Genomic DNA, 27,899 nt, shown 5'->3' with positions numbered 1-27,899 from the left:
TGTTAAGCATATTTAATATTTGAGCATTCCTAAACTAGTTTGAAGTTCTTCCACAATCAAACGCCTCCTAAAAAAAATTGCAAGTGATTTGGGTGAGCTCCAGATTTCATGAGCAGAGGCCGTTCAGTTTAAGAGTCATGCAAGCTTAAATAGCAAGTGGCCCCAAATAGTGCTCGACTTTGGAAAGCGAGATGGCAATGGTACAATCACTGAGAACTGAAAAGGTCTATGATGACAGCCAAGTAGGAAAAGGAGACGGGACGAATAATTTGATAGACAAGAAGATGATGATATCCTCAGGATAAATGTTCAACTAAGAACAGAGAAATTCTAAATACCGAGCAAATAAAACAACACTATGATAACTGATCACGTTAAATGACAAATTGCAAATCCAAATACGTTAGTTTAATAAGATAAATTAAACAACTCCTCTTACAACAAAATATGAAGAAACCAAAACCATTACAGAATTATACAAATGAAGTCGTATAATTACCCATCCAGAATAGTGTACATATGTGCAATCAGCAGGTGATCCTCTCAGTACTCAATGAGTAAAAGAAGGTAATTTAACATGTGACTACCAACTGAAAACTGGAAGTAATTGGCTGATGGAATTTGGAGCGACAGAATTCTTGGCCTGTCAAGGAGAAATTGTGCATCTTAAAATCAAACTTCATAGAATTAACAGCAGTCATCAAAAGTTCAACAGTATATGACTGGATAAAATAAAATAAGAGAATCTCACCTTGCTTAATTAGGTGAAGGTTAAAATAGCCAACAGACTTTTTAATTGCCTATGATGCAGAAATCATTAAAAAGAATGTGTGCCTATCTGTGATGTTCTTATCCTCCTACCTGCGAGCAATGGATTTCCAGTAATAATGCATGCAAAAGCAACTCTTTTTCCCCCCAAACAACATCAGCTGAAAAGTTCACCTAAGCATATTAACGGAATTCATCGTGAAAATAATCATCATCTTCTTCTTCTTCGCTGAAAATTGTGCTATAAAATGCATACGGGTGATCGATCATCTCCTTCAAGCTTAAGCGCCCATCTTTATCTGAATCAGCCTGCAGTAATGTGAAAGGCTCTTTGAATCATTCAAAAAGATAATAAAGCTTCATACCTAGCATATAACAGATGGGTACATTCTCTGTCATACTTATCTAGTCTACAAGTAGGGAATATGGCGAACTAGCTTAGAGGATGCCTAAATACACGTCTCAGTTTCTATGCTCATCCCAAGTGTACTTCTATTATATTTGAGAGCACTAATTATCCTAAAGGTAAGAAAATAAAACACAAAAGATTAAAAAGGTAAAAGTTTTTCATGTATATAAAATGTATCCAAACTTTTGTGAGAAATGATGGTTACCTTATTCTCCTAGCTAAAATAGGTTAAAAAAGAGAAGGCGTGCATCTGAGTGTGAAAGCTTTATATTATTAATAAGCCTCAAACCACATGCTCTTTGTTAATAACTAACCGATTACAAGTACCATGACTTCCATAATGTGGAGGATAAATTAAGAAAAGGAGACATTTAATTGCTACTGATTTCAGACTCAAGATTAAAAAAAAATTGTAGCTTTTGAAACTAATAAATGGAAAAGACATAATGAAAGACATGCTATGATTAATATAAAATGAGACAAATATGAAAAGATTCTCTGTGTAGCACATTTGATATTTGACTTTTGAGTGAAGAGTGGTTACGCTTTGAGAAAGAAGGAAATGTGTGATGACATACATAATGCTAAAGCCACATAGTTTATAATGTTGCAAAGAATCTACAAATATTATGAGCAAAGTTATAGAAAAGTTAATTTACTCATACCACTGAGATCACATAATCAGCTTGCTGCTTTGCATAAGTGCGCTCTGTTGGATGAAGTTTGTCAATTACAGGTTTGAGTTCATCTTCTGATATAAATCTGAAAGACAAAGGAACCAATAATAAATGCTCAATATAAGTTTCTTCAGTTGAGCTTGATGAAGCAGCTCTAGATGTATACCCGTCATTGTCCAGGTCAAGTTGTGTAAATAACTTCTTTCCATGTACCACTGTTGCAGCATCGGAATAATTGAAAACTTCATTATAATCCCGCATGGAGTCATACAATCCACCAAGGTATTCTTGGAAATTTAGCTTGCCATCTCCATCCTTATCCCTTTCCCTAAATGAAAAGTATAAAACACAGTAAATGATTACACTTGAGTGTTCCTTTTAGAATTACCAAAAGGCACATAACCCTAAAGAAAAATATAGTGATAATAGTATATTTCGTCATTGAAAGAATCGAGCCCTAATAAGGGTTTCAACATTATAACATGTTCGATAAAAACAGACATTGTTATATACACTGTGCACAAATCCTTTTAATTGTACTCAGTCCCCTACCTCTCTACCTAGTGGATAGAGGTATGTGACAGAAGTAATAATTTGGTGAGAAGAGTGTTACTAGCAATGAAACTTTACTATGAAATTAAACTCCAGTCTACCTTATAGCAAGAGTAAACTATCCATTTGTATGACACAGCTAAGTACCTTGTAAGTAAGGGATATTGAAGTCACAGATGACGCAACATTACCATATATAGTAACAGCCAGGGCAATCTTTCTTTCTTCAAAAATATGGCAGAACATCTTGAACTGTCTCGTCTTTCATAACATAGCCAAGAGCCCAAGAGCTCTACCTCTTAGATTTCCTTATTTTGCATATCTAGAGAAAGTACTAAAAGCTCTGGCCATAAACAAGCCACAAGTGAGAAATCAGTGGTCCAACTTAGCAAATTCCCTGCATCATCTTTTGAATGAACTCCTAATACCGATCTTACAATGACTAAAATATATTGGCAAGGCACAAATATATTCTGTGTTGGTAAGTACTTGTAGAATCTTTTGTGTGAGGAAGTGTTTGAAGATACAGCGTTCTTAAGTACAATGATTAGTTGTACAAAACATGTCAAAATCAGAAATTAAAAGTTGTCCAAGATCAAACATGAAAAGAAAGAGAAAAAGAAAATGATAGCTAGAAACCAATGGTGGATATTTGAAATGTGCATCTTTCCCTATCTGTGCAAAGACAAATTACCAGAAGATGTGTATATGTTTCCTTTCAGCTTTATCCAGCAAAGGTCAAACAAGTAACAGTTCAGTGAGATTACATGTAATGCATTGTTATATAGATCGACTCCTTCCTTGTCAACCACATAAATAAGCACTCTGTTCTGAGACAGGAATAAGCAACTGACTGCTCCAAAATAAGCATCGCTATTTTGGTGGATCTTTATACTATATTCCAACAAGATGTGGGATAAATGGATAATGTACTTGACAAAGAGGCAGGCCAACATTTTAACATTTTAGATGTATCAATTTAGAAAATAAGTAACAGGATCCTAAAAGATGACAAAAATCTCCAAATGTTCCAAGCAGGATTTGAATAATAAACCCAATGTAGTTAGATAACATGCTGAGGCACTGGAAAAGATATAGGTTTAGTATGCGGGTCAAAGAAGAAAAATCAAAATATTGAAATAACAGGAAGAATAGAAATAGAAAGGAATGCACCTTATTTCTACTTTACACAACCATTGGATCAGCTTCAGGTTACCACTCTCTGCTGGATGAAGGAAGCTGGAGATACGTCACCAAATAATTAGTGGACAAGACAAAGATGAGATTTTGATATCTATAAATTAAATACGTACTCGTTAAATTCTGTTATATTTAGGCGACCATTCCCATCAATATCTGAAGCATTGAAATGGTCCTCCATCCACCAACCTAATTTATCAGAATTGCCTGGTGAAACATTAAAGCTCAAGACTAAGATATGTTTTTCAGGCACATAAAAAAAAGAGTATACAAGTATACTTAACAACAGGATTACAATATCCTATCGGACCCCAAACATTGTAACTCCAATCAATTCATGCTAAAGAGGTGCCTTTGCAATCCCCACCCCACAACCCCAGCTGAACAAAAGAGTTCTTTTAAAGAAACAAGAAATTTAACTCTAGATTAACGTTATATATATAACGAGCTAAGCTAAGCATAATTTAAAATGTAAGCAAAGTTATAAAAGAGCTCCATAAATTTACTCAGGATTACAGCAAGAAAGCATTATTTCTAGAGAAAATTCCTCAACTTAAATTGCCCGCTGCTATCAATACATTAATTAAAGATTTCCTAAAGAAAATATGCCAAAAGATCTAGATCTCACCGACCGTGCGATCCAAGAGCCCAGCTTGGGGGCTCGTACTCATGGAAGGAAACGAATCCATCCCTATCCTTATCATAGAGCTCCATTTCGCGCTGGGTCCGATGCATCGATTCCCTCGCCGCCTGATGGAGATTCCACTCGGTCAACTCCTCGGAGGAGATAAATCCATCAGCCGGGGAAACATCGATCTTAGGAAAGAGCAGGATCACGCGACCTGTGACGTTGAATCGCTCCTCGTCGTTGATGTAATCCTCCGCCTCCACGAAATCCTCCCACTCGGTCAAGTTCGGCTTCCTCTCGCCGGAATTAGGGAGGTTGAAGTGCTCCGTCTCCCACGCTTTGTCCTCTAAACGGCGCTCGAGGTCAGCGATGAGGGGGTCGAAGGGGATCGAGGAGGAGGGGGAAGAGGAGAAGTTGGAGCGGAGCTTGAGGCGGCGGGGGCTGCGGTTGCGGTGGTGGGGAGTTCTAGGTGAGAAGGAGGAGAGGAGAAGGAGGAGGAGGAGAGCTAAGGTTACGCAGACGAGAAGGGTGAAGGTTGACGAGGACTGCGCCATCTCGAGCTCGAGCTCGAGCAGAGAGAGAGAGAGAGAGAGAGAGAGAGAACCCGGAGGACGCGGAGGAGAATATCACAATCTCACCGCGGAGGATCTGAATAGGTAGAGAGGAGCGAGGTTACCGTGACGTGTGGGGGTTCCCTATAGCCAATTGGGAGCGACCACGTCATCCTTTTAAGTTTTAACGAGGATGGTAATACTGGTCCTCTCGGCGCACGTCGTTCGATCTACGCCTTTGACTTTTCTTTTAGATACAAATATATAATACGTTTATTATAAATTTCTAAATAAGAACATGCTTCGTTTATTAAATAGGGTACAGAGTCATGAATGAGTTCGAGAAGCACAAGTTATTAAAACTTATACGAGTTATTCACATTATAAATATAATTTTTTTTCTATATTATAACCAAATTAGTTAGACTATAAATAAATTATTATATCATAGACAGGTTAGAATATAAACGGATTAAACTTGTTGATTTAATAAACATAAATATAACTCATTTAATAATAGGGTTTATATGAGAAATCTATCTATTTAAAAGTTAAATTTATGAGGTAGAACCAATTTTTATCGCCCCTAGCTAACTAGCTTAGTTTTATAATAAGCTATTTACCTTTCTTTCTCTGTCTCGGTAGACAGAAAGATCACAGCATTATCGAAATGCATACCCCACTGCAGTAACCGTGTATAGATTGATTGCATTGGCAAAGAATACGTAGGGGATGATCATGGCGGCGGAGCATAAACACGTCTAAAAGAAGAGCACAACATCCCCTGTCTTGGCTTCAATGGAAGGTGTTTCCTATGCTCTGATCTGCAGAACCATCTAATCAACCTTAGTTGAGCACGACTACACCATCCAGCAAACCCTGACAATTAGTGTTGGAATGAAACTTGGACCAATTTTGGTCTATCCGTACTGTCACCAAGTAATAGCGTGGACATAATACCAGTCAGTCTAGTCTAATAAGTGCATAAAAATTATCCTTCATGATATTAAAAATACTAGCTAAATTTGTTAAAATATAAATAATTTTTTAGTATTTCAGTTTATAAAATACTAAATTATTGACGAAGAGCTATGATGTTATTCACAAATAAGTACCAATTGATATCTATTGTCCTCCCGACTCCCTAGTCCCTCTTTCCACGTGGACGGAAGATGGTACTGCCACGTTTTAATCAGGCATATTTAACAAAATAGGTAATCTGAGCACTTCACGCATGTATATGCATGGTATTTGTCACTCATCCTAGATTAAAATAATGCATCAAATATATAGATAACAGACTAATAGCAGACTAATAGCAGTGTCATTATAATTATGGCATGTTGAATTAATCAGACACATTACAAATACATACTCATCATCATAAGCAGCAAATATTGTCATTTTAGACTACCATAAGCTCTCTAAATTATTGGTCTTGCAGGATAATTCATAGACAATACAAACAATAGTATAAGCTTTTATATGTAGTTCCTTCTCTCTTGATCAAAATTTGCTTGAGCTAAACCATGAGGTATTTGACTTCAGCTCCCCAGGATATGTCTATCCGCTGCTTGTTCAAGATTTTGTCCAACAGAGTGGAAGGACAGAGATCAGCCCTAGATTTAACACTGCAATCACTCTTGGAGATGCAAGATATCATGTTTTCAGAGGAGCCTTCTTCTCTCTGTCAGATATACGGGCCGGCGCATTCGAATGCGACTTGAACCGACCTCTTCCCCCATCCTCCTTTTCCTGAGAGGATGTAGAACACAGTTAGTTTCTCTAACGCATCTAAGCATTCAGTCAACGCAAAAGTTCCCAGAGCCTCGATGACTAAGTGATGTGGGCTAAAGAGGGCTGTAAAAGGTCTTCAGCATCTAACAGAAATTATTAAGCTGTATAGTTCTCACATGAATATATGGTAAATTACAAATGATTCAAAAGGTCATCAGAAAAGGTTAAGCACACGAGGCAAAGAAAATCACCTTTTTCTTTACTATCTGAACGACATCCTCATCGTGAAGAACATGTTGAAGACCACAATGTTGTGGGTAGTGCCTTGCACTAGTTCCCCATACAAGTACATATTTCACATCTTTAACTAAGCTCCTGTGTATATGATTACAGAAGTCTTCCACTGAGCAGCCACCCCTATCCTGATAAGATCACAAAAACAAAATGCCAATCAGCAATAATAAAGCAGGAAAGAGTTCCATTCATATTCCACAGAGAAAAAGTATTAAAAATAAAATAATACAACTTACAGTAGAAAGAACTACTGGATCTGTAAAATCAGGTTGTTGGCCCTGAGGCTTTGTATAGACTCTCACAAGCCCCATCTCCTCCCACATTTTCGCTAGTAGTCTGTCTAAATTCAACTGTAACATAGCAATAAAAATAAATACTTCTAGCTCCAATTAGACAAAAGGAAAAGAATCTGTGTAGAAAGTAGAAACCAGTGGATTGGTAATCAGATCCAGTTACTAAGATATTTTTTGCTTTTGTTTGTTTACAAATTATGGGCTTTTGCCTGTGTGATTAATAAAGGTAGGCAAATCCCAGTGATAAGATATAACTACTAGAAGAGGTACAGGATAAAAGAAATAGAAAATTCTCGAAACTTGCCTTCAAATTGCAGCTGATGACAACTGAATTGGGCTGACGGGCAAGTTTGTCCACATCATCAATACCAATGACATCAATCTTGTTATAAACATAAATGCACTTCATGTACTTGCGGTTCCCCTCAATGACATCAATGAGATCATCCACAGTAGCATCCTCACGAAATAGAACCTACAAGCATGGGAATAATAAGTTCAGAAACAATAACAGTGTTGAGACATTATCAGAGTACATGAATACTATTACCATTCCAACAAAAACACGCAAATTCAGAGTAGACACCAGATTACCAGTCTTACTTAAGCAACAGGGCAAGTGCGATAGACAATAACTTTGTATAAGGGAAAGATCATCCACCAATTATTGTGTATAAATATTACCATAAAGATGGCCTGATCCACCAATAGTATGCTCAAATTAATTTCTCATTCTTTCTTAACGGAGAATACATTGCTGCAAACTCTTGAAACAAATGACATGACAAAATCAATGACAAGGATACCTCTGCATTGTGTATCTTGTACTCATGCAATATCTGGTAGCAAAGCTTCTCATCAACATGTGTCAGAGTAAGTGTGCTGTTAAAGGAAATCCCTCCAGTCTTTTTCTTTTTGAAATATATCTGCAGGTAAAAATGAACATATATGATACAAAAAAGGACTTTCAAAATTATCAAAACAATCCGAGTATAATATACCAAAAATGGAACAAGTAAGCAAGAGACAAATCCAATAAAAAAAACGACAATGTAAAACAATGATAGCAAACAATGAAGATAACAATACATAATGCTACAAGGAACCACAAACAGTTTCAACACAATTACTTCCAGAAGGGTGAGAAGTTGGGTTCAACCCATAATAAGTTAGTTCTAAGTACTTTACAATTCTCAGGAGAAGGGCTAAAATATCTGTTTAAAATTGTCTTTGGCATTAGATAAACAAAAGACGTGTAAAGTATTAAAATTAAAATTTACTTGCAAGAAATTGGGTAGTCCATATTGAATACAATCATAAAAATATAACAAATCTAGCTACCAAAACTGAAGTTGTGAAGGCATTTGAAATACAGTAAATAGATAACCATACCTGGGGTGGCCTCTTGTTCAGACGCAATCCAACTGCTTCCAGTTCTTTTGTTAGTATTTGGCGATGTCCCTCACTCTGAAAACATCTCAGAATGTCAAGCATGTATAAGATAGAGAAACTAGAAAGTAATATAATGAGAATCCACAAAGAGCATACTCAAAAAAACATGTATTTAGCAGCTAAACCCTTGGGCTATAGGTCATCAAGCAATTACAAAATATGTATAAGGAACTGAATAGTAGAACAAAGAATTTGAGTCTATAATATGTGTAGCTTTTCTTGACTAGAACATTCGATTTAAATTGCACGGCCCTCGTATTACCATTCAGATCTTATCCCAGCATTGTGGCCATACAAATGAAAATTGCACAGCCCTCATATTACCACTGCCAGACTTTGAATCACAGTGCACCCGAAATGATGTGTCATGGGCAATTGTGCACTCTGCTAATAGGGTGTCCTACTCTCCATAGATATTCATTGGTGTGACCAATACAATAAGGACCAAGCAATATAAAAAGAGACAATCAATTGCACAAGTACTAAAGGAAAAGGAGCATGGCAACACAGATTAAACTTACTTTTGAGGCATCAAGAACCATCAACACAATATCTGATGACTTTGAAACAGCAATAACCTGAAAAGAGAGCTGTTATTAGACTCAATAGAAGAAGGCAAAAACACTTTAGATCACTGCTAGTGAATTTGTGATCATCCTCTACTTTGTCTTTCAATGATAAGGGCTTCATTAGTCAACTACAGGGTATGAGCCTACAACATCATGAACAAATACTTCAATGATCAATTATCACCATTGTCACTAATCTAGGCCTAATTTTTTGAATTATCTTTAATTTTGGATTATCACTCCTCTCCTCGTGTTATTTGTTATATTATTTAAACTAATTCAAGGGGTTGAAAAAAAAATAACTATATCGGTCAATCTGTCAATGTCATGATACTTTATCAGAACAGCAATTCATGCTAAAGAGTTAATTCATAAAGATCCCAAAACAAATTACAGAGAACAGTAACAGCCATTATTCTCATCAAAATGAATCATGGGACTAAGACAAAATGGCACATTGTACTATACCTGTCTACCACGACCCTTGCCTTCGGAAGCTCCTTCAATAATTCCAGGAAGATCGAGAAGTTGGATTTTAGTGTCATTGTAGTTAATAATGCCAGGAATGCAGGTAAGTGTTGTGAACTCATATGATGCAGCTTCAGAGTGTGTTCCTGTTAATAAAGTAAGAAGTGTCGACTTCCCCACACTGTCAAAAGAAAGAAACATAACCAGCTTAGTGAGAACAAGATCTCAGTGCACGGAAATAGAAAGTTACCTAATAAACCCATTAAGAAGTTGGCAATGATTGACATTTACCCTAAATATTATACAAGCATTCCATTCAAATTGACCATTTGTTAATTAATAAATTCTAACAATGAGCTTACATATCGAGCACCATTTTACATAATGTCTAAGAAATCCAACTTCTCTTCTTGGAGATAACCTCATTTTCATGGATCTACAAAGTACTAGAATTTCTATCAAGAAGCTTTATCCTCTCTAATTAGATAGGTAAGAGATTGTGACAAACCTAGGAAATCCAATTAATGCAACCCGGCCATGGCCAAACTTTGTAACTTCAAAACCCTCTCCAGCTCCACTAGAACCCTGAATAACAACAACAAGGTTCACCATTAGATCAGTGCTTTAAGATCACTGTAGTATTTTCAACAAAAAATAATTCATCATCATAACTGTTAATGCCCACTTATACTCCCACCATGAATATATTTACGCATGAATTTTCATTATATATATACTGATTTAACATATCTTTGTTGTTGGTTATATCTTAGCTATGGATGAGAAGGCTCGGCAATTGTGCAAGTACCTTTGGAGGCTCTAATAATTGTGTTCTCAGCTTCGCTATTTTTGCCTTCAGTTGTCCAAGATGGTACTCTGTATGACAAGTGAAAATAGAAGGGAAAGTAATTTCAACAAACAATTTTTACAGACAGTCAAGGAGAACCCAAGAAGGATATAAGAATCTTCATGGAAGGAACAATGAACAGAGATAAAAAAAATTTAAAAAAAAGAAGATGAAAAAGACCTGTGGCTTTATTCTTCTGAGTTCGTGCCATCTCAGCTTCAATCTCTTTAATCTTCTCAATGATACCCATCTTTATTTTGTATTAAATACAACTGACTGGACAAAAGAAAGAAGTTAGTTCACAAATTGGCCTATCTCATATTGAAAAGCCTAAAGGGAGTCACTGTTAGAACAAAAATAACATGCAGAACACATATAAGAAAGATAGGAACCTGTAAAGGTTATAGAAAAGGTAAAATCTTGAAAAACCAAATGAAAGGAGTCAATGGACTCTGTGGCAACAATACTATGTTATCAAGTATTTAAATGCTTAACTTGACACCCATATGTCATTCTAAATAGAATCTCTACTTCCTAACACAAGAAATTCCATCAAAACCCATCAAGTTGCACTCTTTGAATTTTAAAAAGGAGATAGGAAAATAATATCTAAATAATGTAAATAGATGGAAAAATCAAGTTGTAAGACTTGCAAGAACCATACTTACAAGATTAACAAGTATTAAATTTGCAGGACAATACTGCATTTTATTCCTTTGTTGATGCTCTATAGATGTTCAAAAATAGTCAACTTCTGTCCTCGACATAACTTTTACAAAAATTACCTTATAACTTAAACATAATATAGGCATACAGAACTAAAGCATGTCACTGATGTTCAAAGAGATCTCTGTTTTTTTTTTTTACTTTGCAGACTAATGTTTTAAGGAGTATCTTCCTCAAAAACAACTACAGAATATAATATAGCATCTTATGTCATTTAGAATTTCTAGTCTCGGCGATCACCAAACCAATGTGTTTTCTTTCTTCGTGATCCCCTGATCAGTGATCCCAAATGGAATCCTATCTTCCTTCATGAGACAACTATTAAATCTTCTCTACAACCACTATAACTAAATAAACTCTAAAATTTGAAGGAAAAGGGAATAAACCAATCAAAATCCTTTCTTTTCCATTCTCTTTACCGAGCCTAATTCTGACCTCTCGCAGTCTTACTTATCCAGTCTTCTTATCCCCCCTCACTTGATGACTAATCTGATTAACATACCTTCTACTATTCATAGAATTTGCTACCAACGAACAATTTTAGACAGATCAGTTTTTCTCCCCCATCAAAAGAGTAAAGAGAGAAAAATAAAAAGGACGAAATCAAGCACATCCTCCTCATCCGAATGCAGGAGGATAACAAATCAGGGACAGGATCGAAAGCAGTAAAAGACGATAAAAGAGGTTGAGACAGATCCTAGGATTTCGCACTTACTTAAAAAGTAGCAAGACAAAAGAGAGATCGCCGCCGGGTAGTGAGAGTAATAAAGGGAACGCGAGCTCTTCCCTTTATGGTGCGGAGCGGAGACGGCAGCACAAGCCGTAAGAGATCGGGGATGACGACCCGAGGCTTTTAACTTTACCACAAGGCGGCCCAACTAAAACCAAACTCTGGGCCTATCAGGGCACTTTATCCGTTGGTTATTTCTGGGCCTATTAAGATATTTTAGAAAAGTATAGTTTTAGATTTATTTATTTTTTTAATCCTAAAAAGATATATACGAAGGTTGGAAAAAGAAAATGTACCATCGCTGTAGCCCAATAATCTATCCGTTCGATTCTCATGTGAACAACTGTTGGTATTTACGCGCGCTACTGGGGGAAACGGTCAAACGGAGCATTTACCATGATTTATTAGACAGCAATGACAGTTGTGAAGTACATAGCCACCAAAATAATAATAATCATAATAATGAGAGAAGAAACGAAGAAAAATTGCATTGCAATCACCAAAGTAAGTAACTGAGAAATTGCAACAGATTCTGAAGGAAAAACTTTTCTCATTTGAGCAAAAAATAACGTTACAGGACTTCTATGAAGTCAGAAGAAAGGATAACTGCACAAACCATTAGCACATTCTAAATACAAAGTCAGTAGTGGTAGTAGGGATCAAAAGAAAAACGACTTAGATTAAGTATCAGCTTCTATTCAGTTCCAACTATATCTAGGCAGCTAAAGAATCAAGCTCCAGCAATGGTGTTATCTGAATCCAATCGAATTCGGTCTTCCAATATTCGACCTTTGCTTGCTCTGAAGCCAATTTGCTTATTCTCTGTGCATATCTTTATTATCGAAGGAAAATCAAAGTCCTATAAAGAAATATCATCCACTACCACTAAAACCTGTTTCAAATCTTTGTTCAGCTCCACGTTCACTCGAGCTTCCTGTTGACAAGCCTCTCCCTCTATCCCAAAATTGCTCACCTCTACCTGTTCTCAAAGGGCCCGAGCTTGAATACCTTCGGAAAGAACCAGAGACATCCCTCGTAAACCTTGCTGATGTACTGAGCATATCGGACACAGATAGCACCCTACCTAGCTCTCCATCCAAACCTGTACTGATCCTTATCTCCATGTCCTCTCGATGTGACTCTTCTCGGCTGCCACTTTCTGATCCTTTATTCTCGTTGCCCTCATTGCACACCAGTTTTAAGGCTTGAACAACCTCACCCATAAATGGGCGTTGATCAACTTCAGGCTGAACACACATAGAAGCAATGGCTGCTACTTTAGCCACGCTGTCAAATGGAACAGCAGTGCCGAAAGATGGATCTATAATCATCTCCAAATCATCCTTATTTGTGAGAAATGAACGAGCCCAAGTGACTAGAATTTCTTGCCCTGGAGGCCGCAACATATCTACTGGTTTCCGCCCGGTGAGGAGCTCCAGAAGGACAACACCATAACTGTAAACATCGCTCTTGACAAGAAGATGCCCTGTCATTGCATATTCAGGAGCAACATAGCTAAGAAAAGAAAAGCGTGACTAGGTCAGTCAAAACATCAAAATAATCAATAAGGAGCAAGAGAAGAATCATGTTTTGAATACACATACCCAAAAGTCCCCATAACACGGGTTGAAATGTGCTCATTTCCCTCTCCAAGAGCTGATCTGGCAAGGCCAAAATCAGAAACTTTAGGAGTGAAGTCATGCTCCAACAAGATGTTGCTGGACTTGAAATCACGATGTATAACACGAGGACTCGAGTCTTCGTGCAGATAGGCTAGAGCCCGAGCTGCACCAAGTGCAATCTTAAGCCTGGCATCCCAATCAAGTGGAGCAGTTTCCTTGTCAGGTCCTGATAAGAAATCACTATCAAATTAGCTATGAAAAGAAGCTGGCAATTAGCAAAATATTTATAACAAAAAAGATGTGAAGTCCACAGCCAGAAATTGGTGAATTAAACCACTAGAAGTTGGAACAAGTTAAACTCTGTACCCTCCTACAGTCCAAACACCAAAAGTTTGCAAAACTAAAAGATTTTGACTTACTGAAAACATGGATAGAATGACAAATTTTTATGATGAAAACCAAGCCCATTGAAAAGAAGTTGATCTATCGTTTTTACTTCAGGACCAAGGAGAATTCAGCTTGCAGTTGAGTGCTCTCTTAAATGGAAGCATTTTTTAGCAGCAGTCAAAAAGGAATTATTGTATTATAAACAAAAGTTTTAATGGCAATAAAAGCACCAGGGTCTAGTTCCTACCATACAGATGAGATTCCACGCTGCCGTTCGGAACAAGTTCATAGACCAGACAGCGGATATGTTCCTCTGTGCATATACCTAGCAACTTAACCAAGTTTCTGTGATGCAAACGGCTCAGCATCTCAACCTCTGCCAAGAATTCTCGGCCACCCTGCCGATCATCCCTTTTAAGAACCTTTATTGCCACCTGTTTTCCGTGCTCAAGAATACCTTCATACACACGTCCAAAACCACCTTCACCAATTACTTTGGAATCATCAAATTTGTTTGTAGCTCTTTCCATTTCAGTCAGGCTAAATGTTTTTGCTGTTCCTGTATATGTTGCAATGCTTGAATTGAAGGATGCTGATGCTGAACTAGGCCTGCTTCCAGAAACCACGGCTGCAGCCCCTGTAAATTTTGTGACAGAATTAGAAAAAAAAATTGTCATCAAAGAGTTAAGCAATCTAAGTGTTGGTAATGCAGCTCATGCTGTGCTTTCTATTATGTTATCAAACAAGACAATGAGACCCTGAAACCGTGGCTGGAAAAGAAATTTACTGCAAAGAGTTCAAACACCACTTTTTACAATATCTCTAATGGCACTTTAAGATCTAGCATCGATAAGCAGATAATATTTCCTTTTTGCATGGAAAAGAAAAGGAAAACCAAGTGGACTCCATGCGTCTATGGAATCTCCACATTTATGCAAGATTAAATATAGCCAGCGCATGATTAGAATATCTCTCTACCTGATGCCTTCGCCAATGGTGGAGCTGGTGAAGGCAGTTTGGAATGATTTCTAAAATTCACCAGTATAAACCATGCAGCTCCAACTGACAGAACCAATGCAAAAATTGCTGACAGAAGAATAATTACTACTATGCCACTCTGTTTTTCTTTTCCTTTTCTCACGGCAGCAGCAAAAGGATGCAAGGACGAGTTGTTACCAAATGCCCCATCATCGCCAGTTAGGTATCCGGGTGGTGTAGGTGGTGAAGGCGGAAGGCCTGCATAGTTGACAATATTCAGGAATTGACAAGAAAATTAGGAATTTTGTACTTTCGTAAATGTTTTCTCAAAAGATTAGTACAGAACTTCCTCCCTGACCTGGGTAGAGAACATATAGTACATCATAATCCCCAAAATATAAGGGGTTTATGAAAACCTGTTTGTGCCAAAACTTCTGATAAACCAAAATTGCCATGGTAGGGGCAAAATCTTTTTCTAGTGGCACGAGATCAATGAGGACAATTGTCTTCTCAGGCTCCTCATTGGCAGAATTTGCTCCCATTATGCGGACCTGACTCTGTTTCATGAGTACTCCAGATGCAATTTCTCGGGCAAGCTCAGAGACTAAAGGAAAGAACGTGTACAGTGCAACACTTAGACGAAGCCCAACTTTTATTGGCCGCACACAAGTACACGTTGATCCTGGAAGGCTATTTGTCAAAGGATCTGTGCATGGTAATTGCATACAATCTGCACATAAACCAAAACTATATAGAGAGGGCCCTTATATAATGAGAATCGACTTGAAGAATGAAATCAATTTTTCGGTATTCCCATATTTTTGCTATTTAAGATCAGAATATTCAAACTTTAAGGGGAACAGAAAAAAAGACATGCTACTCCCTTCATACCTAGATTAGGAGGTGGTGGTGGTAATCCAAGAATTGCTTTTGGTGATGGTGCTCTGGCCTTCCTTGAGGCAGACCCATAGGGAGGGAGCACAGGTGATAGAATGGGCCCTGCCAACATGAGAATGATGTATCAGGAATTAAGATGAATACCTCCACAAAACACTATAAAATAAGGAATGCTTTAGAGTTTATACGCTTATTTTGTGTTGATGGCAATAACATTGATGGAGAAGGAGAATGAACTCTTTTAGTATTTCCTGAATGAGATGGAGCCTGGGAAACTGAAGGGCCTATTAAAAGGAGACGTTCAGAATTTAGAAAGAATATATTTGTAAATTGTTTTACAAGTTACTACCTTGAACATAGGGTGGCAGAGCATCACGCTTTTGCCTGTTCTTAGGAGACACTCCTGGAGCTTGTGATGAAGCTAGAGACAGTAATACAACCTTTGATTGACTCATCAAAGGGAGCTAGAACTTATCACAAACTGTCAATGAGATATCTAAGTATCTAACCTGGAGAAAATGATGGTAAAGGAGATGGATCTGATGGAGCATAAGCAGGGCTTCTTTTTCCTTTTCCCCCTTTCATCCGGTGAAATGAAACTGCTGGAGCAGGTGAAGGTGTACGAAGTGTTCTTGCAGGAGATAAGCGGGGTGAACTGAAAGGCACTCGTGTAGCTTCTGCCGGATTCTGAGCTTTATGTGGAGCAGGGCTTACCACAGGGAAAGAACCTGCATGGAAACACAGTTTGCCTATCACTACTGCTGATTTCTCATCATAAAATTTTGACTGACAATAATATACCTGTCACATGTGAAGAATTTGCAGGAGATAAATGGCTGGGCATTTCCTTTGGAGATGACGGTGCAGCAACTGGAGCGTTAGATGTCTTCACATGGATGACAGGAGAAATAGTTGGTGGTGTAGAAGGCCCTGCATATCATATATTATTATCATGACAGCATTATCAACACAAAGGAAGTAAGTCAAGATTTCTCAGAAAGAAGCATACCTTCAAAAGATGAATCATAAGCCGGAGATAAATGGGAAGAATGTTTGTCTGGAGGTGCAGCATCTGGTATCCCAAACCTATCCCCATTGATTGCAGGAGAAGTATTTGATGTTGGAGAGATAGCAGGCGCTGCCATTTTATGTTACGAGATCTGCACAGTCAGAAAAGAAGAGGAAGCCATAGACTTGGTCTGCTGAAGTTTAATACCTTTTGGATGTGCATTTTCCTTTGGAGATAATGCTTGGTGCAACTTCTTTGGAGATGCAGCAATTGGCATCCCATACTTATGCCTATCAATAGCTGGAGAAATGTCTGATGTTGGAGAAAGAGCATCGCCTGCAATGGTCCTATCAAACCATCAAGTAGGCTATTCAATTTCTTCTACTATGATGTACTAAGGAGAAGAGTACCTCTTGGCTTTGAATTATTTACTGGGAGTAAATGGCTAGGGGATTCATTTGGAGATGTAGCAGCTGGTACACCATCACTATTAATTGGAGAACTAATGGGTATTGGAGGAAATGCTCTCCCTGCGACACAGCCTTGATCAATTAAACTTTGAAAGCAGTGGAACTTAGCATGACCATCAATATTATAGGGCGCAAGCATATTGATGCTGAAATGCTTACTCTGGAAATTGCTACTATGCTGAGCAAATGGTGTCATAGGTGGAGCGGTAACAGAAACAGCTGGAAGAGTTGCAGGAGGCTGAAGTGGAAGAGATGGTGAAACTGGTGAAGAAATCAAAATGAGATAAGGCAATTGTTGACAGATGATCAAATGATTATATTATTACTAATCATGCCTTTTGTATGCGGTGTTATGACTGAAGGATTACTATGAGGTGCTTCCCCATGAGAAGAGTCAGGCACTCTGTTTCCAGTACGTGCAGATGGAGAAATCATATAGGAAGGAGAAACATCACGGCCTGCAACATTGATCAAATTCATTCTGAACTTACTGAATTGACATTTTAGAATACCAAGTAATAGAGGAAAAGAATTTACCTATCCAACTAGGAATACTTGGCACTGGACTTTGCACAGATGGAGATACTATTCTTGCTGGTTTCTTTTTAATACGATCAGGTGGAGCAGCAGGCTGCATTGATGGTATTACAGCTTGGACACTTGGCGATGGTTCAGCACTGGGAGCCAATCCAGTAGGAGGATAATGAACAGGTCCTAATATAGCATTAAACTTAATCCAGTTCTCCTAGATTTCAAGGAAATTTTTTTCTGCATCACAAATTTTAACTAAGATTACCTTTAGAGTTCGTTATTGGACTAGGTGCATATCCATCTTGTGGTTTTGTAAGATATGTTGGACTGGATGCTCTCCCTTTGATATGAGGAAGTACAGGGGATATGTCCGGAGAAGGCAATATATCAAACCCTGCATGGAATCCCAAACTATTATATCGTCCCTCTACAAGGAGCCCGAATTAAGTGGAGAACTGATTTTAAGGACAAACCTAAGATCCTTGCTGGTGGAAGAAATGATGGAGCCAGAATTTTTGATGGATGGAATACCATATTCATGTCATTTGATGGAGTCCCAGATGTTACAGATAGCAGAGTTCTTCGAGGAAACGAAGGTAAATGTGTTGTTTTCTGAGACGCTGCTAGAGAACATGAAAAGTTATTACTTATTAGTACTATTATAATCTCAGTTCATATTATACCCCACAAAAAAAACTGAGCCTGGGCATGATTTTTAACCAGTGCCAAAACAGGAATACTGAATCAACCATTTCTCACGACTTAATGGAGTTTTAGAGTACATAATATAGCCTAGCTTGGATGTATCACAGCCTAGTTACAGTGAATAATATCTTATCCCTGTCCGTAGTTGTAGCTCATGAAATCAAAAGATAGATACAAAAAATTTCTACTATACATGGAGAAAATTTGTAGGTAATTGTGCACTCTTTGTGATAGAAATTAGAAGGTGAAGTTGAGGCATTTAATATAACCTTAACTAGCATGAATTTCATTTTCTAATCAAATAACAATGTCAACGGATTAATCGCATATAACGAAATTATCCACATTGGTTTCGCAAGCTTAAATATGGTAGGTGAGGCTTGCTCCTCTGATCCAAGAGATCATGGGTTCAATTGCTTCCTTGGACACCACGTAGGCTTGAGTCTTATGCGAACAAACAACAAAAGCATTCATCTATATCACTTACAAATGAAATTATCAAAAGGTTCGTGCTTATCACTGAGATCGCAATCTGAACTAATTTCTTTCAAAACAAATGAGACGAGGCATACAATATGATTCTCAATTCTAACATCTACCCAAACAGTCATCAATAGTCAACAATCTTAGCATGTAATTGCATAGCAAACACGAAGCAAGTTGAACAAAATCGAGCTATCAAATTTTGCCTACCTTTAGGATGACGGATCGTCAAAAGGAGCAGCAAGATGCCAAGAACACATAGGCAAGGAATCTTCCACCCCCGCCGCCCCATCTTACTGACTTCCTCTCGCTAAGACAAACCAAGAGGCGAGTATTTTACTACCTATTCATGAAATCCACCCTCTATCCTTTCCTCCACCCCAACTTAACCGTATCAGATGAGCCAAAGAACCCGGAAAAGATGGCAAACGACGCACCCACAAAGGATAAGACATGGGCAGGCGCTAAAGGAGACAAATTTAAGCAAATCCATGTCCGCAAAGATCGATTGGTGTCCAGAAACAGAAGCGAACAGCCAACAGATCATCAAAACTGGTGAAAATAAGAGTACCCATGAGAGCTACCATGGTGATGAAGCTCTCAAGAGGGGGGGGGGGCGGGGGGGAGGGAGAGAGAGAGAGAGAGAGAGAGAGGTTGGCAGCGAGACGGGGACAGTAGTATAGGTAGCGTTTCACTGCAGTATTTTGATTAGGAAGCAAAGATTCGGTAGAGGAATAAATAAATGGAGGTGTGAAGTGCATCAAATAGTTAAATAGACTTGTTGTTGGGATTTGCGAGGTTTAATTTGCAACTATTCTGACATTTGGTTTCCTTCGTTTGCGTGCAACTTGGGCTGCGTTTGAAAACGGAAAGCGATGTTTGGTCAGAGGCCAAGACAGGGTAGTATTACGACGAATTTTTTTATAAAAAAATCCCATTTTGCACCTCGTAATTCTAACAGTTAACACCCATGTAGTATATCCTACTAATAATAAATCACTCCTTCCAGGTGGTAATAGACAACATACTTAAATAATTCTACCTACTTAGACAGACCCAACTCCCAAGATCCAAGGTCAGGATGGTTCATCAGTTAGGTGTTCGGTGGAGTTGCATAAAGTTTGAGGTGGACGGTTAACAGTACACAAAGCTCACAAGATTACCCTCTTAATAATCCCTCTTATCTATCTACTAACCTTTTAAAGATCCGATCCTTCATCATGTGGTTGGTGGATTTGAGTTCTTTTTTTTTTTTACTTTCTCTCTCCTCTACTTTCTAGTGCGTTCTAATCGTGAGTCAGCGTGTAAATCACGTGGCGGATAAGCTCTAGTAAAAATAAAATATTGCACTTTTATTACATTACCTGTAACCGACGCATGCGTTGATATAAGTATTTTAATCCAATTCCACCTCTGTTCTCATTTATGAGTGTGCGAAATAATGTGGGCCACCGTCGGCATACCATGCTTTGTGTCACTATCAAAAGTACCCGAAAAGGCCTACTTCCTGCTTTCCTAATTAGTAGTGCGATCAAACCACTAACAAAATGCACTATTGCACTTGTGGTAGAGGCATCTGACTCGAACTCCTAATTCTAAGCCTCCCATTTATTTATTTATTATTTTTATTGAGAAATCTTTCACTGTCTCCAAATCCAAATCCAAATCCAAATCCAAATCCAAATCCAGTTAAACTCATCCGACCATTGTATGTTATGTATTGTTCTTGATTTTGACGGACACTGGGATTGGTTTCCAAACAAAAATGTTTTGGTGTCCTCTTCATCTGAGGAAGTAGGAATAATTTATATACTAGACGAATTGTATATAAAGTAGAGATTCTGATGCTCTTTTTGTGGACCATTTCTTTATTTTGACTTGCAAGGGAGGGAACAGAGAGGACGAGTGTTCCTTATCAAAATGCATTGGAGATCACGCCCACTAATGAGTAAGTGGAAACTTGAGGCATCCATGTGTACCTGCACCTAATCCTATGATTAGCTAACAAATTTAATTTAGGTTCTACTTCCCATGACATAGCTCGCATTATAAAAGCTTATGTTTTACTCTCAAAATAGCGCTAAGCTAATCTAAGGTTAATACAGTGATTAAGATCTCATGGGTTCGGATGCACAGAGAGTTCGATTAGGGCCAGGCTTTGAGTTAAATATTGGGTTAGGACCAGGAGTCCGATAATATTATTAGCGGGTGCGGAGGTAACATTATATTAACCCTAATTGAACCAGATCCGTTACCAGCCAGCCCTAGACTTCGGAGTGGAGAGTTGGTGACGCGTCGCTCTACTTCGTCTCCCGCCCATGGCTTCTCCTCCTCCTCGAATCCTCCTCTGCGGCGATGTCGTTGGCCGTCTCCGCCAGCTATTCAAACGAGTCAACGCGGTCTCTCTTCTCTCTCTCTCTCTCTCTCTCTCTCTCTCTCTCTCTCTCTCTCTCTCTCTCTCTCTCTCTCTATATATATATATATATTGGGATTTTTAGTCGAATGGAGTCGGAACCCTAATCGTTCTTCCTAAATCTGTTCTTCTTCAGGTGAACCAATCTACCGGACCATTCGATGCGCTACTCTGTGTCGGGCAGTTCTTCCCTGACACTTCCGACCGCGTCGACGAGCTCTCCGAGTACCTCGAGGGACGCACCGCCGTTCCGATTCCGACTTACTTCACCGGCGACTACGGCATCGGCGCACCGCGCTTCCTCTCCCCGGCCGCCAAGATCGCCGCCTCCCGCGGATTCAAGACCGATGGGATCGAGGTCTGCCCTAATCTCTATTGGTTGAAGGGCAGCGGCAAGTTCGCACTGAAAGGTCTTCCGCTCTACCTCGTTATGCGTCTTGGATAGCCTAATTTACTAAATAGTCCGTTCTTTTGTCATATTTAGTCTTAGGATTCGATCATTGCAGGGTTGTCGGTGGTGTATTTATCCGGGAAGAGTTCGAGTGGATTGGATGGGAGTGGTGGGTACAATGTGGATGATGTAGACGCTCTGCGAGCTCTTGCAGAAGAGCCGGGGATAGTAGATTTGTTCTTGAGATATCCTTTTGCATCAACCCTCGAAGGGGGGAAAAAGAAAGAAATAATTTTGATCACTGTTATTACTGTTGTTTTTTGTTTCCTTGACTAGTTGCTACTAATGAATGGCCACTTGGGTTGGCAAATGGAGCTAATACTTCGGAAGCTCCGACTGAAGTTATGGATCCTTCAGGGTGTAGTCCTATCATAGCAGAGTTAGCTGCAGAGATTAAGCCCCGGTGAGTTGTTCAAACTTTCAATGTCAATGTATCTTTTTCCCATGCTATTCCCCTGAGCAATAGTTTTGGTTATGACTAGTAGTTTCTATATCCAACAATGGTCTTAACTGACTAAATTTCTTAATCAAATAAAATTGAAGCTCATAAATTTGGAGAGATTTATTCTTATCTGAATTCTTGGGTCATTGCTATGACCCCTTTGGCCAACAATGGAGGACGTATGTAGCGATGAATATTAGAGAAAGGGTTTCACTGCAATGAGGAGGCAGGCATAGAATTGTGAGAGGGAGAAGGATGTCGATATGATCCAATTCTCGGTCATGCAGACTGTGCCAGTTGGCACAGCATTTCATGTCCATCTGGGTTTGTTCTTTTGATTATATTTACAGAGACATCTTTACTTGATATCCATGTTCTGCTACTTGCTCTCCTTATATGCCATATATAATCACCTATATTTGATAGGAGAAGAACAGTGGATGACAATGTTGAAATGATATGTGGTTGTTCTTCTGCACAGGTATCACATAGCAGGTACCAAAGGCATATTTTATGCACGTGAACCTTATTCTAACAGTGAGGCTGCACATGTAACCCGTTTTATTGGACTGGCTATAGTAGGAAACAAAGATAAGCAGGTGCATCTTATTTATTTATACAAGTAAATATTCATATAGGTTTGTTATTTTGTGTATATACACATAGATCCGCACGAAAAACTGTTTGTATCTGTACTCATGCATGCATGTCAATTCTTCTGCTTTGTGTATTATCCTTTGATGGCCATATCTGTTGATGCAAAAGAGTATCTATGTGTTACAATTACTTGAACAACGTATCATGTGGCATAAGTATAAAATAAGTTTTAAAATGTAACTTTGTTTTGTTAATCCTGTCCCGAGATTCTCTTTTGCTTGATATTGCTTAGGCATTAATATGACTATTGCTGTATCTTACATGCTTCCCAGAGATTTATTCATGCCCTTTCTCCTACTCCAGCATCTACAATGTCAACATCAGAGATTTGCACAAGGCCACCAAACACCACCTTGTCACCATATAAGGATTTAGCAAAAATGGCTCATGTCGGGGAAGCCACCAAAAGATCGGCCACTAGTGATGACACACAGTATTGGCGCTATGATGTTTCACAAAAACGACAAAGGCAAGGTGGAGCAGATGGGCAAAAATTGTGCTTCAATTTTACCTCCTCAGGATCTTGTTCTCGAGGGGATAAGTGCCACTTTAGACATGATGCTGATGCTAGGGAGCATTATCTAAAAAATGTTTGTTTCGATTTTCTCAACAAAGGAAAATGTGAAAGGGGTTCTGATTGCAAATTTGTTCACAGCCTTTCTGAGGATGGGGCTAGTTTATCAAGGGATTCAAGATCTCAAAGGCTAGTAGAGTATTCTGTGATCTCTATTTTTCTCTTCACTTGTTTTGCACCTGATGCTTTGGTACTTTATTGTGCACAATTTTAAGCATATCTATTGGTAACATGGTTCTTCTCATGAATTTAGATTATACCTTTATTGGCGATGCTCTTTCAGAGATTGATTTAATCATATTTTCATATTGTTCAGTGATCAAAGGCGTTCTGGAAGAAATTGTTGGTTCTGCTTATCAAGCCCAAATGTTGAGTCACATCTCATACTCAGTATAGGAGAAAGTTACTATTGTGCACTTGCTAAGGGTCCACTTGTCCAAAACCATGTATTGTTGCTGCCAATTGAGCACTGTCCAAATACCCTTATGATGTCCTCTGAATCAGAAGCAGAACTTGGAATGTACAAACAGGCTCTTAGTACATATTTCAAGAACCAAAGTAAAGCAGTTGTATACTTTGAGTGGGTTTTTCAACACAATCCTCATGCTAACCTTCAGGTAGGAATGATTTTGCCTTGTTGAAATTTGGACTTTATATTGACATATCATATGTAATCTATTTATATATTTTCCTGTTTACTCTTATATCATTTAACACAGGTTCCTGAATGGTCAGATTATGGACTTATTATCTTAGGAGATATGTTTCTCTCATGGCACTACACTTCTTAATTTAATATTTTTCTTGCAAATCCTCTCTCTCTCTCTCTCTCTCTCTCTCTCTCTCTCTCTCTCTCTCTCTCTCTCTCTCTCTCTATATATATATATATATATATATATATATGTGTGTGTGTGTGTGTGTGTGTGTGCGCGCGCGCGCGCGTGTTATACACGTGCTTTCAAGAGTTTCAAAAGTTCAAGTCCGATATGTGTGAACGCACTTTGTATTTATGCATGGCTATAGTGCTAAGATTCTCTTCATTCTTACATGTGAATACTGAGCATGATCTAAGTCGATTGCTGAGTTTATAATTTGGTTGGTATTGCTGGTGTATGTTGCAAAATTTCCCTCTCTTTGAACAGTATTCTTATTTACTATTGTTCAGGTTATTCCTATTCCATCATCTAAAGCATCCAGTGTCCAAAAGATTTTCAATTTAGCTGCCAAGAGATTAGGATTTGAATTTTCTGTGCTGAACACAGGTTAGCTTTTCACAATATCAACAATAGTTGACCAAATGTTGTTTTTTAATTTGCAATAACTAATGATCCTTTTATTCACAGATGAAGATTCTACTCAAGGTAGAAAACTGTTGAGATCTCAGTACAATGGCAAATCAAATTTGTTTTATGTCGAAGTTCCTGAAGGTAAAATACTCCTGCATACTGTTGATGACAACGAGAAGTTTCCAGTCCAATTTGGGCGTGAGGTGTGTTATAGATCTGCTCTTGTTTCTCATTGTATTTAATTGTCATAGAAACCATCAAACTTGTTTTTAATTTTTAGGTGCAATGTGTGTTCTTGCCTTTGTGCTTAACTCTTGCTGCCTGGTTTGAAAATTTGCAGGTCTTGGCGGGCTTGTCAAATATGCCAGATCGAGCTGATTGGAGAAATTGCAAGGTTAGCAAGGAAGAAGAAGTTCAGATGGTGGAAGCTTTCAAGCAAGGATTTGGGGAATTTGATCCAGCTCGATAATCACGGACAAACATTGCTTTCTTACTGATGGTTTATGTGATTATACTCTCCGGGACACTAATTAAGCGTAATGATGCATCAGTATCAATGTTCTTACACACGAGAAACTCTGCATCTCGGGGTCCAGACATGCTGCTGTAGCATGGGCCGGCAGTTATATAGCTGGTTGTTTTGATTGATGAGCAATTATTTTCATGATCTGTATTGTGTATTGACTGCTGATGCAGATGCTGCAGCAAGCTCCAATACCTGGTACGACTGATTGAAGCGATAGTTGTATATTTTTGTAGTCCAATATTGAAAGATGGATCTGAGGTCATGTACGTCGTTCAATATTCTTAGATTACCAAATTAGAATGTTATTGACTAACAGATGGAGTTAATAAATTCTTTCCATTAGTAAAAATTTATCTTTTAGACGGTGTGATGGTTTGTATGCTAAATCTGAATCCAAAATGACAAATTTAATCAAACGATCAATTGTTCACTAGCAAACTGATGCAGCTCATTCATCTGTAGAATATGTAGAATATTACTGCATGTCTGGCGTACGTTGGTTACATAGGGATAGGGTAGGGGAGACAAACAAAAACTACGCATGCATGGGATAATTCCACGGGTGCTCTGGAATTTGAAATTTTGACTCTTTCCGCCATCGCACGACAGTAACAGACCACAACATGCAATCCACACACGTGTGATAACAGTCCCAACAACCCAAGAAAGGAAATAGAAAAACAAAGAAAAAAAAAGAAGGAAGAGAAAAAGTAACATACCCCTCTCCCTCTCTCCTCCGACGAATCCGTAATGCCACGATCTCACGTATGACTGTTTCCTTTATCGGATCCGGATCTTCTTTAATCGTCTATCTCTCTCCCCCTTCCTCTTTTAGCTCGTCCCCCTTCCTACGAGCCAGCCGAGCGCGCAGCGATCGATAACTCCCCCCAACGAAGGCCCGCCGGAACCGCAGGCCCACCAACCTCGCCCCATCGCCCAATCAAACATGAACTCAAGCATGGCCACTACAACTACCACCACCTCCTCCTCCTCCTCCCCCCATATCATTTCCACCACCACCACCATTTCCCCCTCCAATCCAGTTCCTCGAAGGTCTTCCTCTTCCAATTCCTCCTCCTCGTCCTCCTCCTCGACATCCCAGACTACAACCCAGGCTTGCGCCGTGTGCAAGTACCAACGCCGCAAGTGCAACCCGGATTGCCCACTCGCCCCTTACTTCCCCGCCGACCAGCAGCGCCAGTTCCTCAACGCGCACCGCCTCTTCGGCGTCCGAAACATCCTCAACATCATCAAGCCCCTTGAACCCGTGCAGCGCGCTGAAGCCATGCGGTCTATCATCTTCCAGTCTAACGCCCGCGCGTACGACCCCGTTGGTGGATGCTATCGTATCATCCTCGAGCTCGAGCGACAGCTAGAGCTCGGCTACGCCGAACTGGCATACGTGCAGCATCAGCTCTCCATCTGTCGTTCACAGGCGCATGCAGCATTGAATCCCGGTGGTGCATCGGATCTTGACAGCACCAGCTCCGCTCTCCTCCTTGCTAGCAGTGATGATGTCGTCGTCGATGCCATGTACAGCGACCAGCAAACCAATCCCGTTCTTCCATTGCATGACAACCCGCAGCAACAGCAGCAGTACTATGACTATTTCTATTATCAAGGCACAGACGGCGATGACGCGAACAATAACAACAACAACAACAACAACAATTGCAACAGCGATAACAATAGCATTAACAACAACAATGACAATTGCAATAATATTGGGATGGATATTGAGGCGTCCGACTCGTCCATGTTAGGTCTCCAACTGCAACAACACTGCAAGGTGGAAGAGGAGGATGACATGAAGCCTCTCGTCGATGTATTCGAAGTGAGGCAGGCTCTTGAGATGGGAGACGACGACGACGAACAGTCGAAGAATGCCGGAGCTCCGGTAGAATCTTTGCATTGCAGGTTAGGTTTAGGGTTCTCTTCCTTCTGATCATTTGGATTGATGTGGTTATTATTTAATCATCCATTAATATAGAATTTAGGACCGCCATGGGACTTCTTGTTGTTTTTGTACGACAAGGTTGGAGATGATCATTCTGTTGATCGATCATAAATGGAGTTATTGTACTATAACTGGTATCTTAAATCATAAGATTGCCTGCAGATTATTGAACAATCCTTTTATTTGTTTACTTATTCATTTTATTAGTGTTATTTGCAAAACTGATTTCAGGTTCAGATTTTTTGAATTCTTTTAAGTATAATTTCATTTTTATCCCTCGACCTATTTAATGGCAACCCAATTACTAAAAATACGTCATGCCATAGATGAAATCGAAAAAATGACTAAATTACCCCTTAATTTAAAATGATGGGATAATTAAGTGGCTTAGATAATATAATATATATTTTTTCAAATTACTTCATTTCACTCATACCCAAATTGCATTTATTCCTCTCTTCTCTCTATCCCGCGTAACTCGCCGTCAAACTATCGCCCACCTCCTCCGCCCCCAGCCTCGCTTCTTATGCACCCCTTCGCATCTCTTTCTCTCCTCTCTGTGCTTCTTTTATTTCTTTTGAGAGGTCGTGGTACAAGTGGTGCAGGATTT

At 39.0% G+C, this 27,899-nt stretch overlaps 4 protein-coding genes across 13 annotated transcripts; 2 read left to right on the top strand and 2 right to left on the bottom strand.

Annotated features, from left to right (window-relative positions):
- Nucleotides 1-386: 386 nt before the first annotated feature.
- Nucleotides 387-12,078, bottom strand: LOC140788887 (developmentally-regulated G-protein 2). Of its 2 annotated transcripts, XM_073138390.1 has the most exons (19): nucleotides 11,887-12,078; nucleotides 10,626-10,721; nucleotides 10,407-10,474; nucleotides 10,107-10,183; nucleotides 9,599-9,779; nucleotides 9,083-9,139; nucleotides 8,502-8,576; nucleotides 7,916-8,035; nucleotides 7,414-7,584; nucleotides 7,053-7,166; nucleotides 6,774-6,944; nucleotides 6,463-6,540; nucleotides 4,239-4,578; nucleotides 3,720-3,813; nucleotides 3,580-3,645; nucleotides 2,021-2,182; nucleotides 1,843-1,939; nucleotides 752-1,077; nucleotides 387-643 (listed from the first exon to the last, which is right to left on the bottom strand). In XM_073138390.1, the coding sequence occupies exons 2-18, from the start codon at nucleotides 10,693-10,695 to the stop codon at nucleotides 952-954; spliced, it is 2,067 nt and encodes a 688-aa protein (XP_072994491.1). In that variant the 5' UTR covers nucleotides 10,696-10,721; nucleotides 11,887-12,078; the 3' UTR covers nucleotides 387-643; nucleotides 752-951. The 2 variants fall into 2 exon arrangements, with proteins under 2 accessions (XP_072994491.1, XP_072994490.1); XM_073138389.1 differs by lacking the exons at nucleotides 387-643; nucleotides 752-1,077; nucleotides 1,843-1,939; ... (2 more) ...; nucleotides 3,720-3,813; nucleotides 4,239-4,578 and having other exon boundaries at nucleotides 6,091-6,540; nucleotides 10,626-10,717; nucleotides 11,887-11,995.
- Nucleotides 12,079-12,431: 353 nt separating this feature from the next.
- LOC140788886 (receptor-like serine/threonine-protein kinase ALE2) lies at nucleotides 12,432-19,693 on the bottom strand. Of its 9 annotated transcripts, none has more exons than XM_073138380.1 (19): nucleotides 19,194-19,693; nucleotides 18,269-18,415; nucleotides 18,061-18,189; nucleotides 17,802-17,978; nucleotides 17,600-17,722; nucleotides 17,424-17,525; nucleotides 17,205-17,324; nucleotides 17,002-17,130; nucleotides 16,795-16,923; nucleotides 16,587-16,715; nucleotides 16,295-16,513; nucleotides 16,135-16,206; nucleotides 15,974-16,069; nucleotides 15,780-15,887; nucleotides 15,247-15,618; nucleotides 14,889-15,146; nucleotides 14,158-14,547; nucleotides 13,506-13,749; nucleotides 12,432-13,416 (listed from the first exon to the last, which is right to left on the bottom strand). In XM_073138380.1, exons 1-19 carry the CDS (start codon nucleotides 19,273-19,275, stop codon nucleotides 12,774-12,776), a joined length of 3,669 nt encoding a protein of 1,222 aa, XP_072994481.1. In that variant the 5' UTR covers nucleotides 19,276-19,693; the 3' UTR covers nucleotides 12,432-12,773. The 9 variants fall into 9 exon arrangements, with proteins under 9 accessions (XP_072994481.1, XP_072994480.1, XP_072994482.1 ...); XM_073138379.1 differs by having other exon boundaries at nucleotides 18,269-18,418; nucleotides 19,194-19,412; XM_073138381.1 differs by having other exon boundaries at nucleotides 15,974-16,060; nucleotides 18,269-18,418; nucleotides 19,194-19,412.
- A 1,535-nt stretch (nucleotides 19,694-21,228) lies between these two features.
- Nucleotides 21,229-25,681, top strand: LOC140788885 (zinc finger CCCH domain-containing protein 59). The gene is made up of 10 exons (XM_073138377.1): nucleotides 21,229-21,382; nucleotides 21,533-21,806; nucleotides 21,903-22,032; nucleotides 22,131-22,250; nucleotides 22,771-22,888; nucleotides 23,219-23,649; nucleotides 23,837-24,137; nucleotides 24,686-24,782; nucleotides 24,864-25,009; nucleotides 25,147-25,681. Exons 1-10 carry the CDS (start codon nucleotides 21,302-21,304, stop codon nucleotides 25,273-25,275), a joined length of 1,827 nt encoding a protein of 608 aa, XP_072994478.1. The 5' UTR covers nucleotides 21,229-21,301; the 3' UTR covers nucleotides 25,276-25,681.
- A 609-nt stretch (nucleotides 25,682-26,290) lies between these two features.
- LOC140789213 (uncharacterized) lies at nucleotides 26,291-27,323 on the top strand. The gene has a single exon (XM_073138817.1). It carries the CDS (start codon nucleotides 26,291-26,293, stop codon nucleotides 27,275-27,277), a length of 987 nt encoding a protein of 328 aa, XP_072994918.1. The 3' UTR covers nucleotides 27,278-27,323.
- Nucleotides 27,324-27,899: the final 576 nt, after the last annotated feature.

This window comes from Typha latifolia, chromosome 5, assembly GCF_019914945.1.
Source record: "Typha latifolia isolate L0001 chromosome 5, TyphaL0001v2, whole genome shotgun sequence".
In the NCBI taxonomy this organism is placed as follows: Eukaryota; Viridiplantae; Streptophyta; class Magnoliopsida; order Poales; family Typhaceae; genus Typha; species Typha latifolia.
This window is presented reverse-complemented; position numbering and strand designations above follow the sequence as displayed.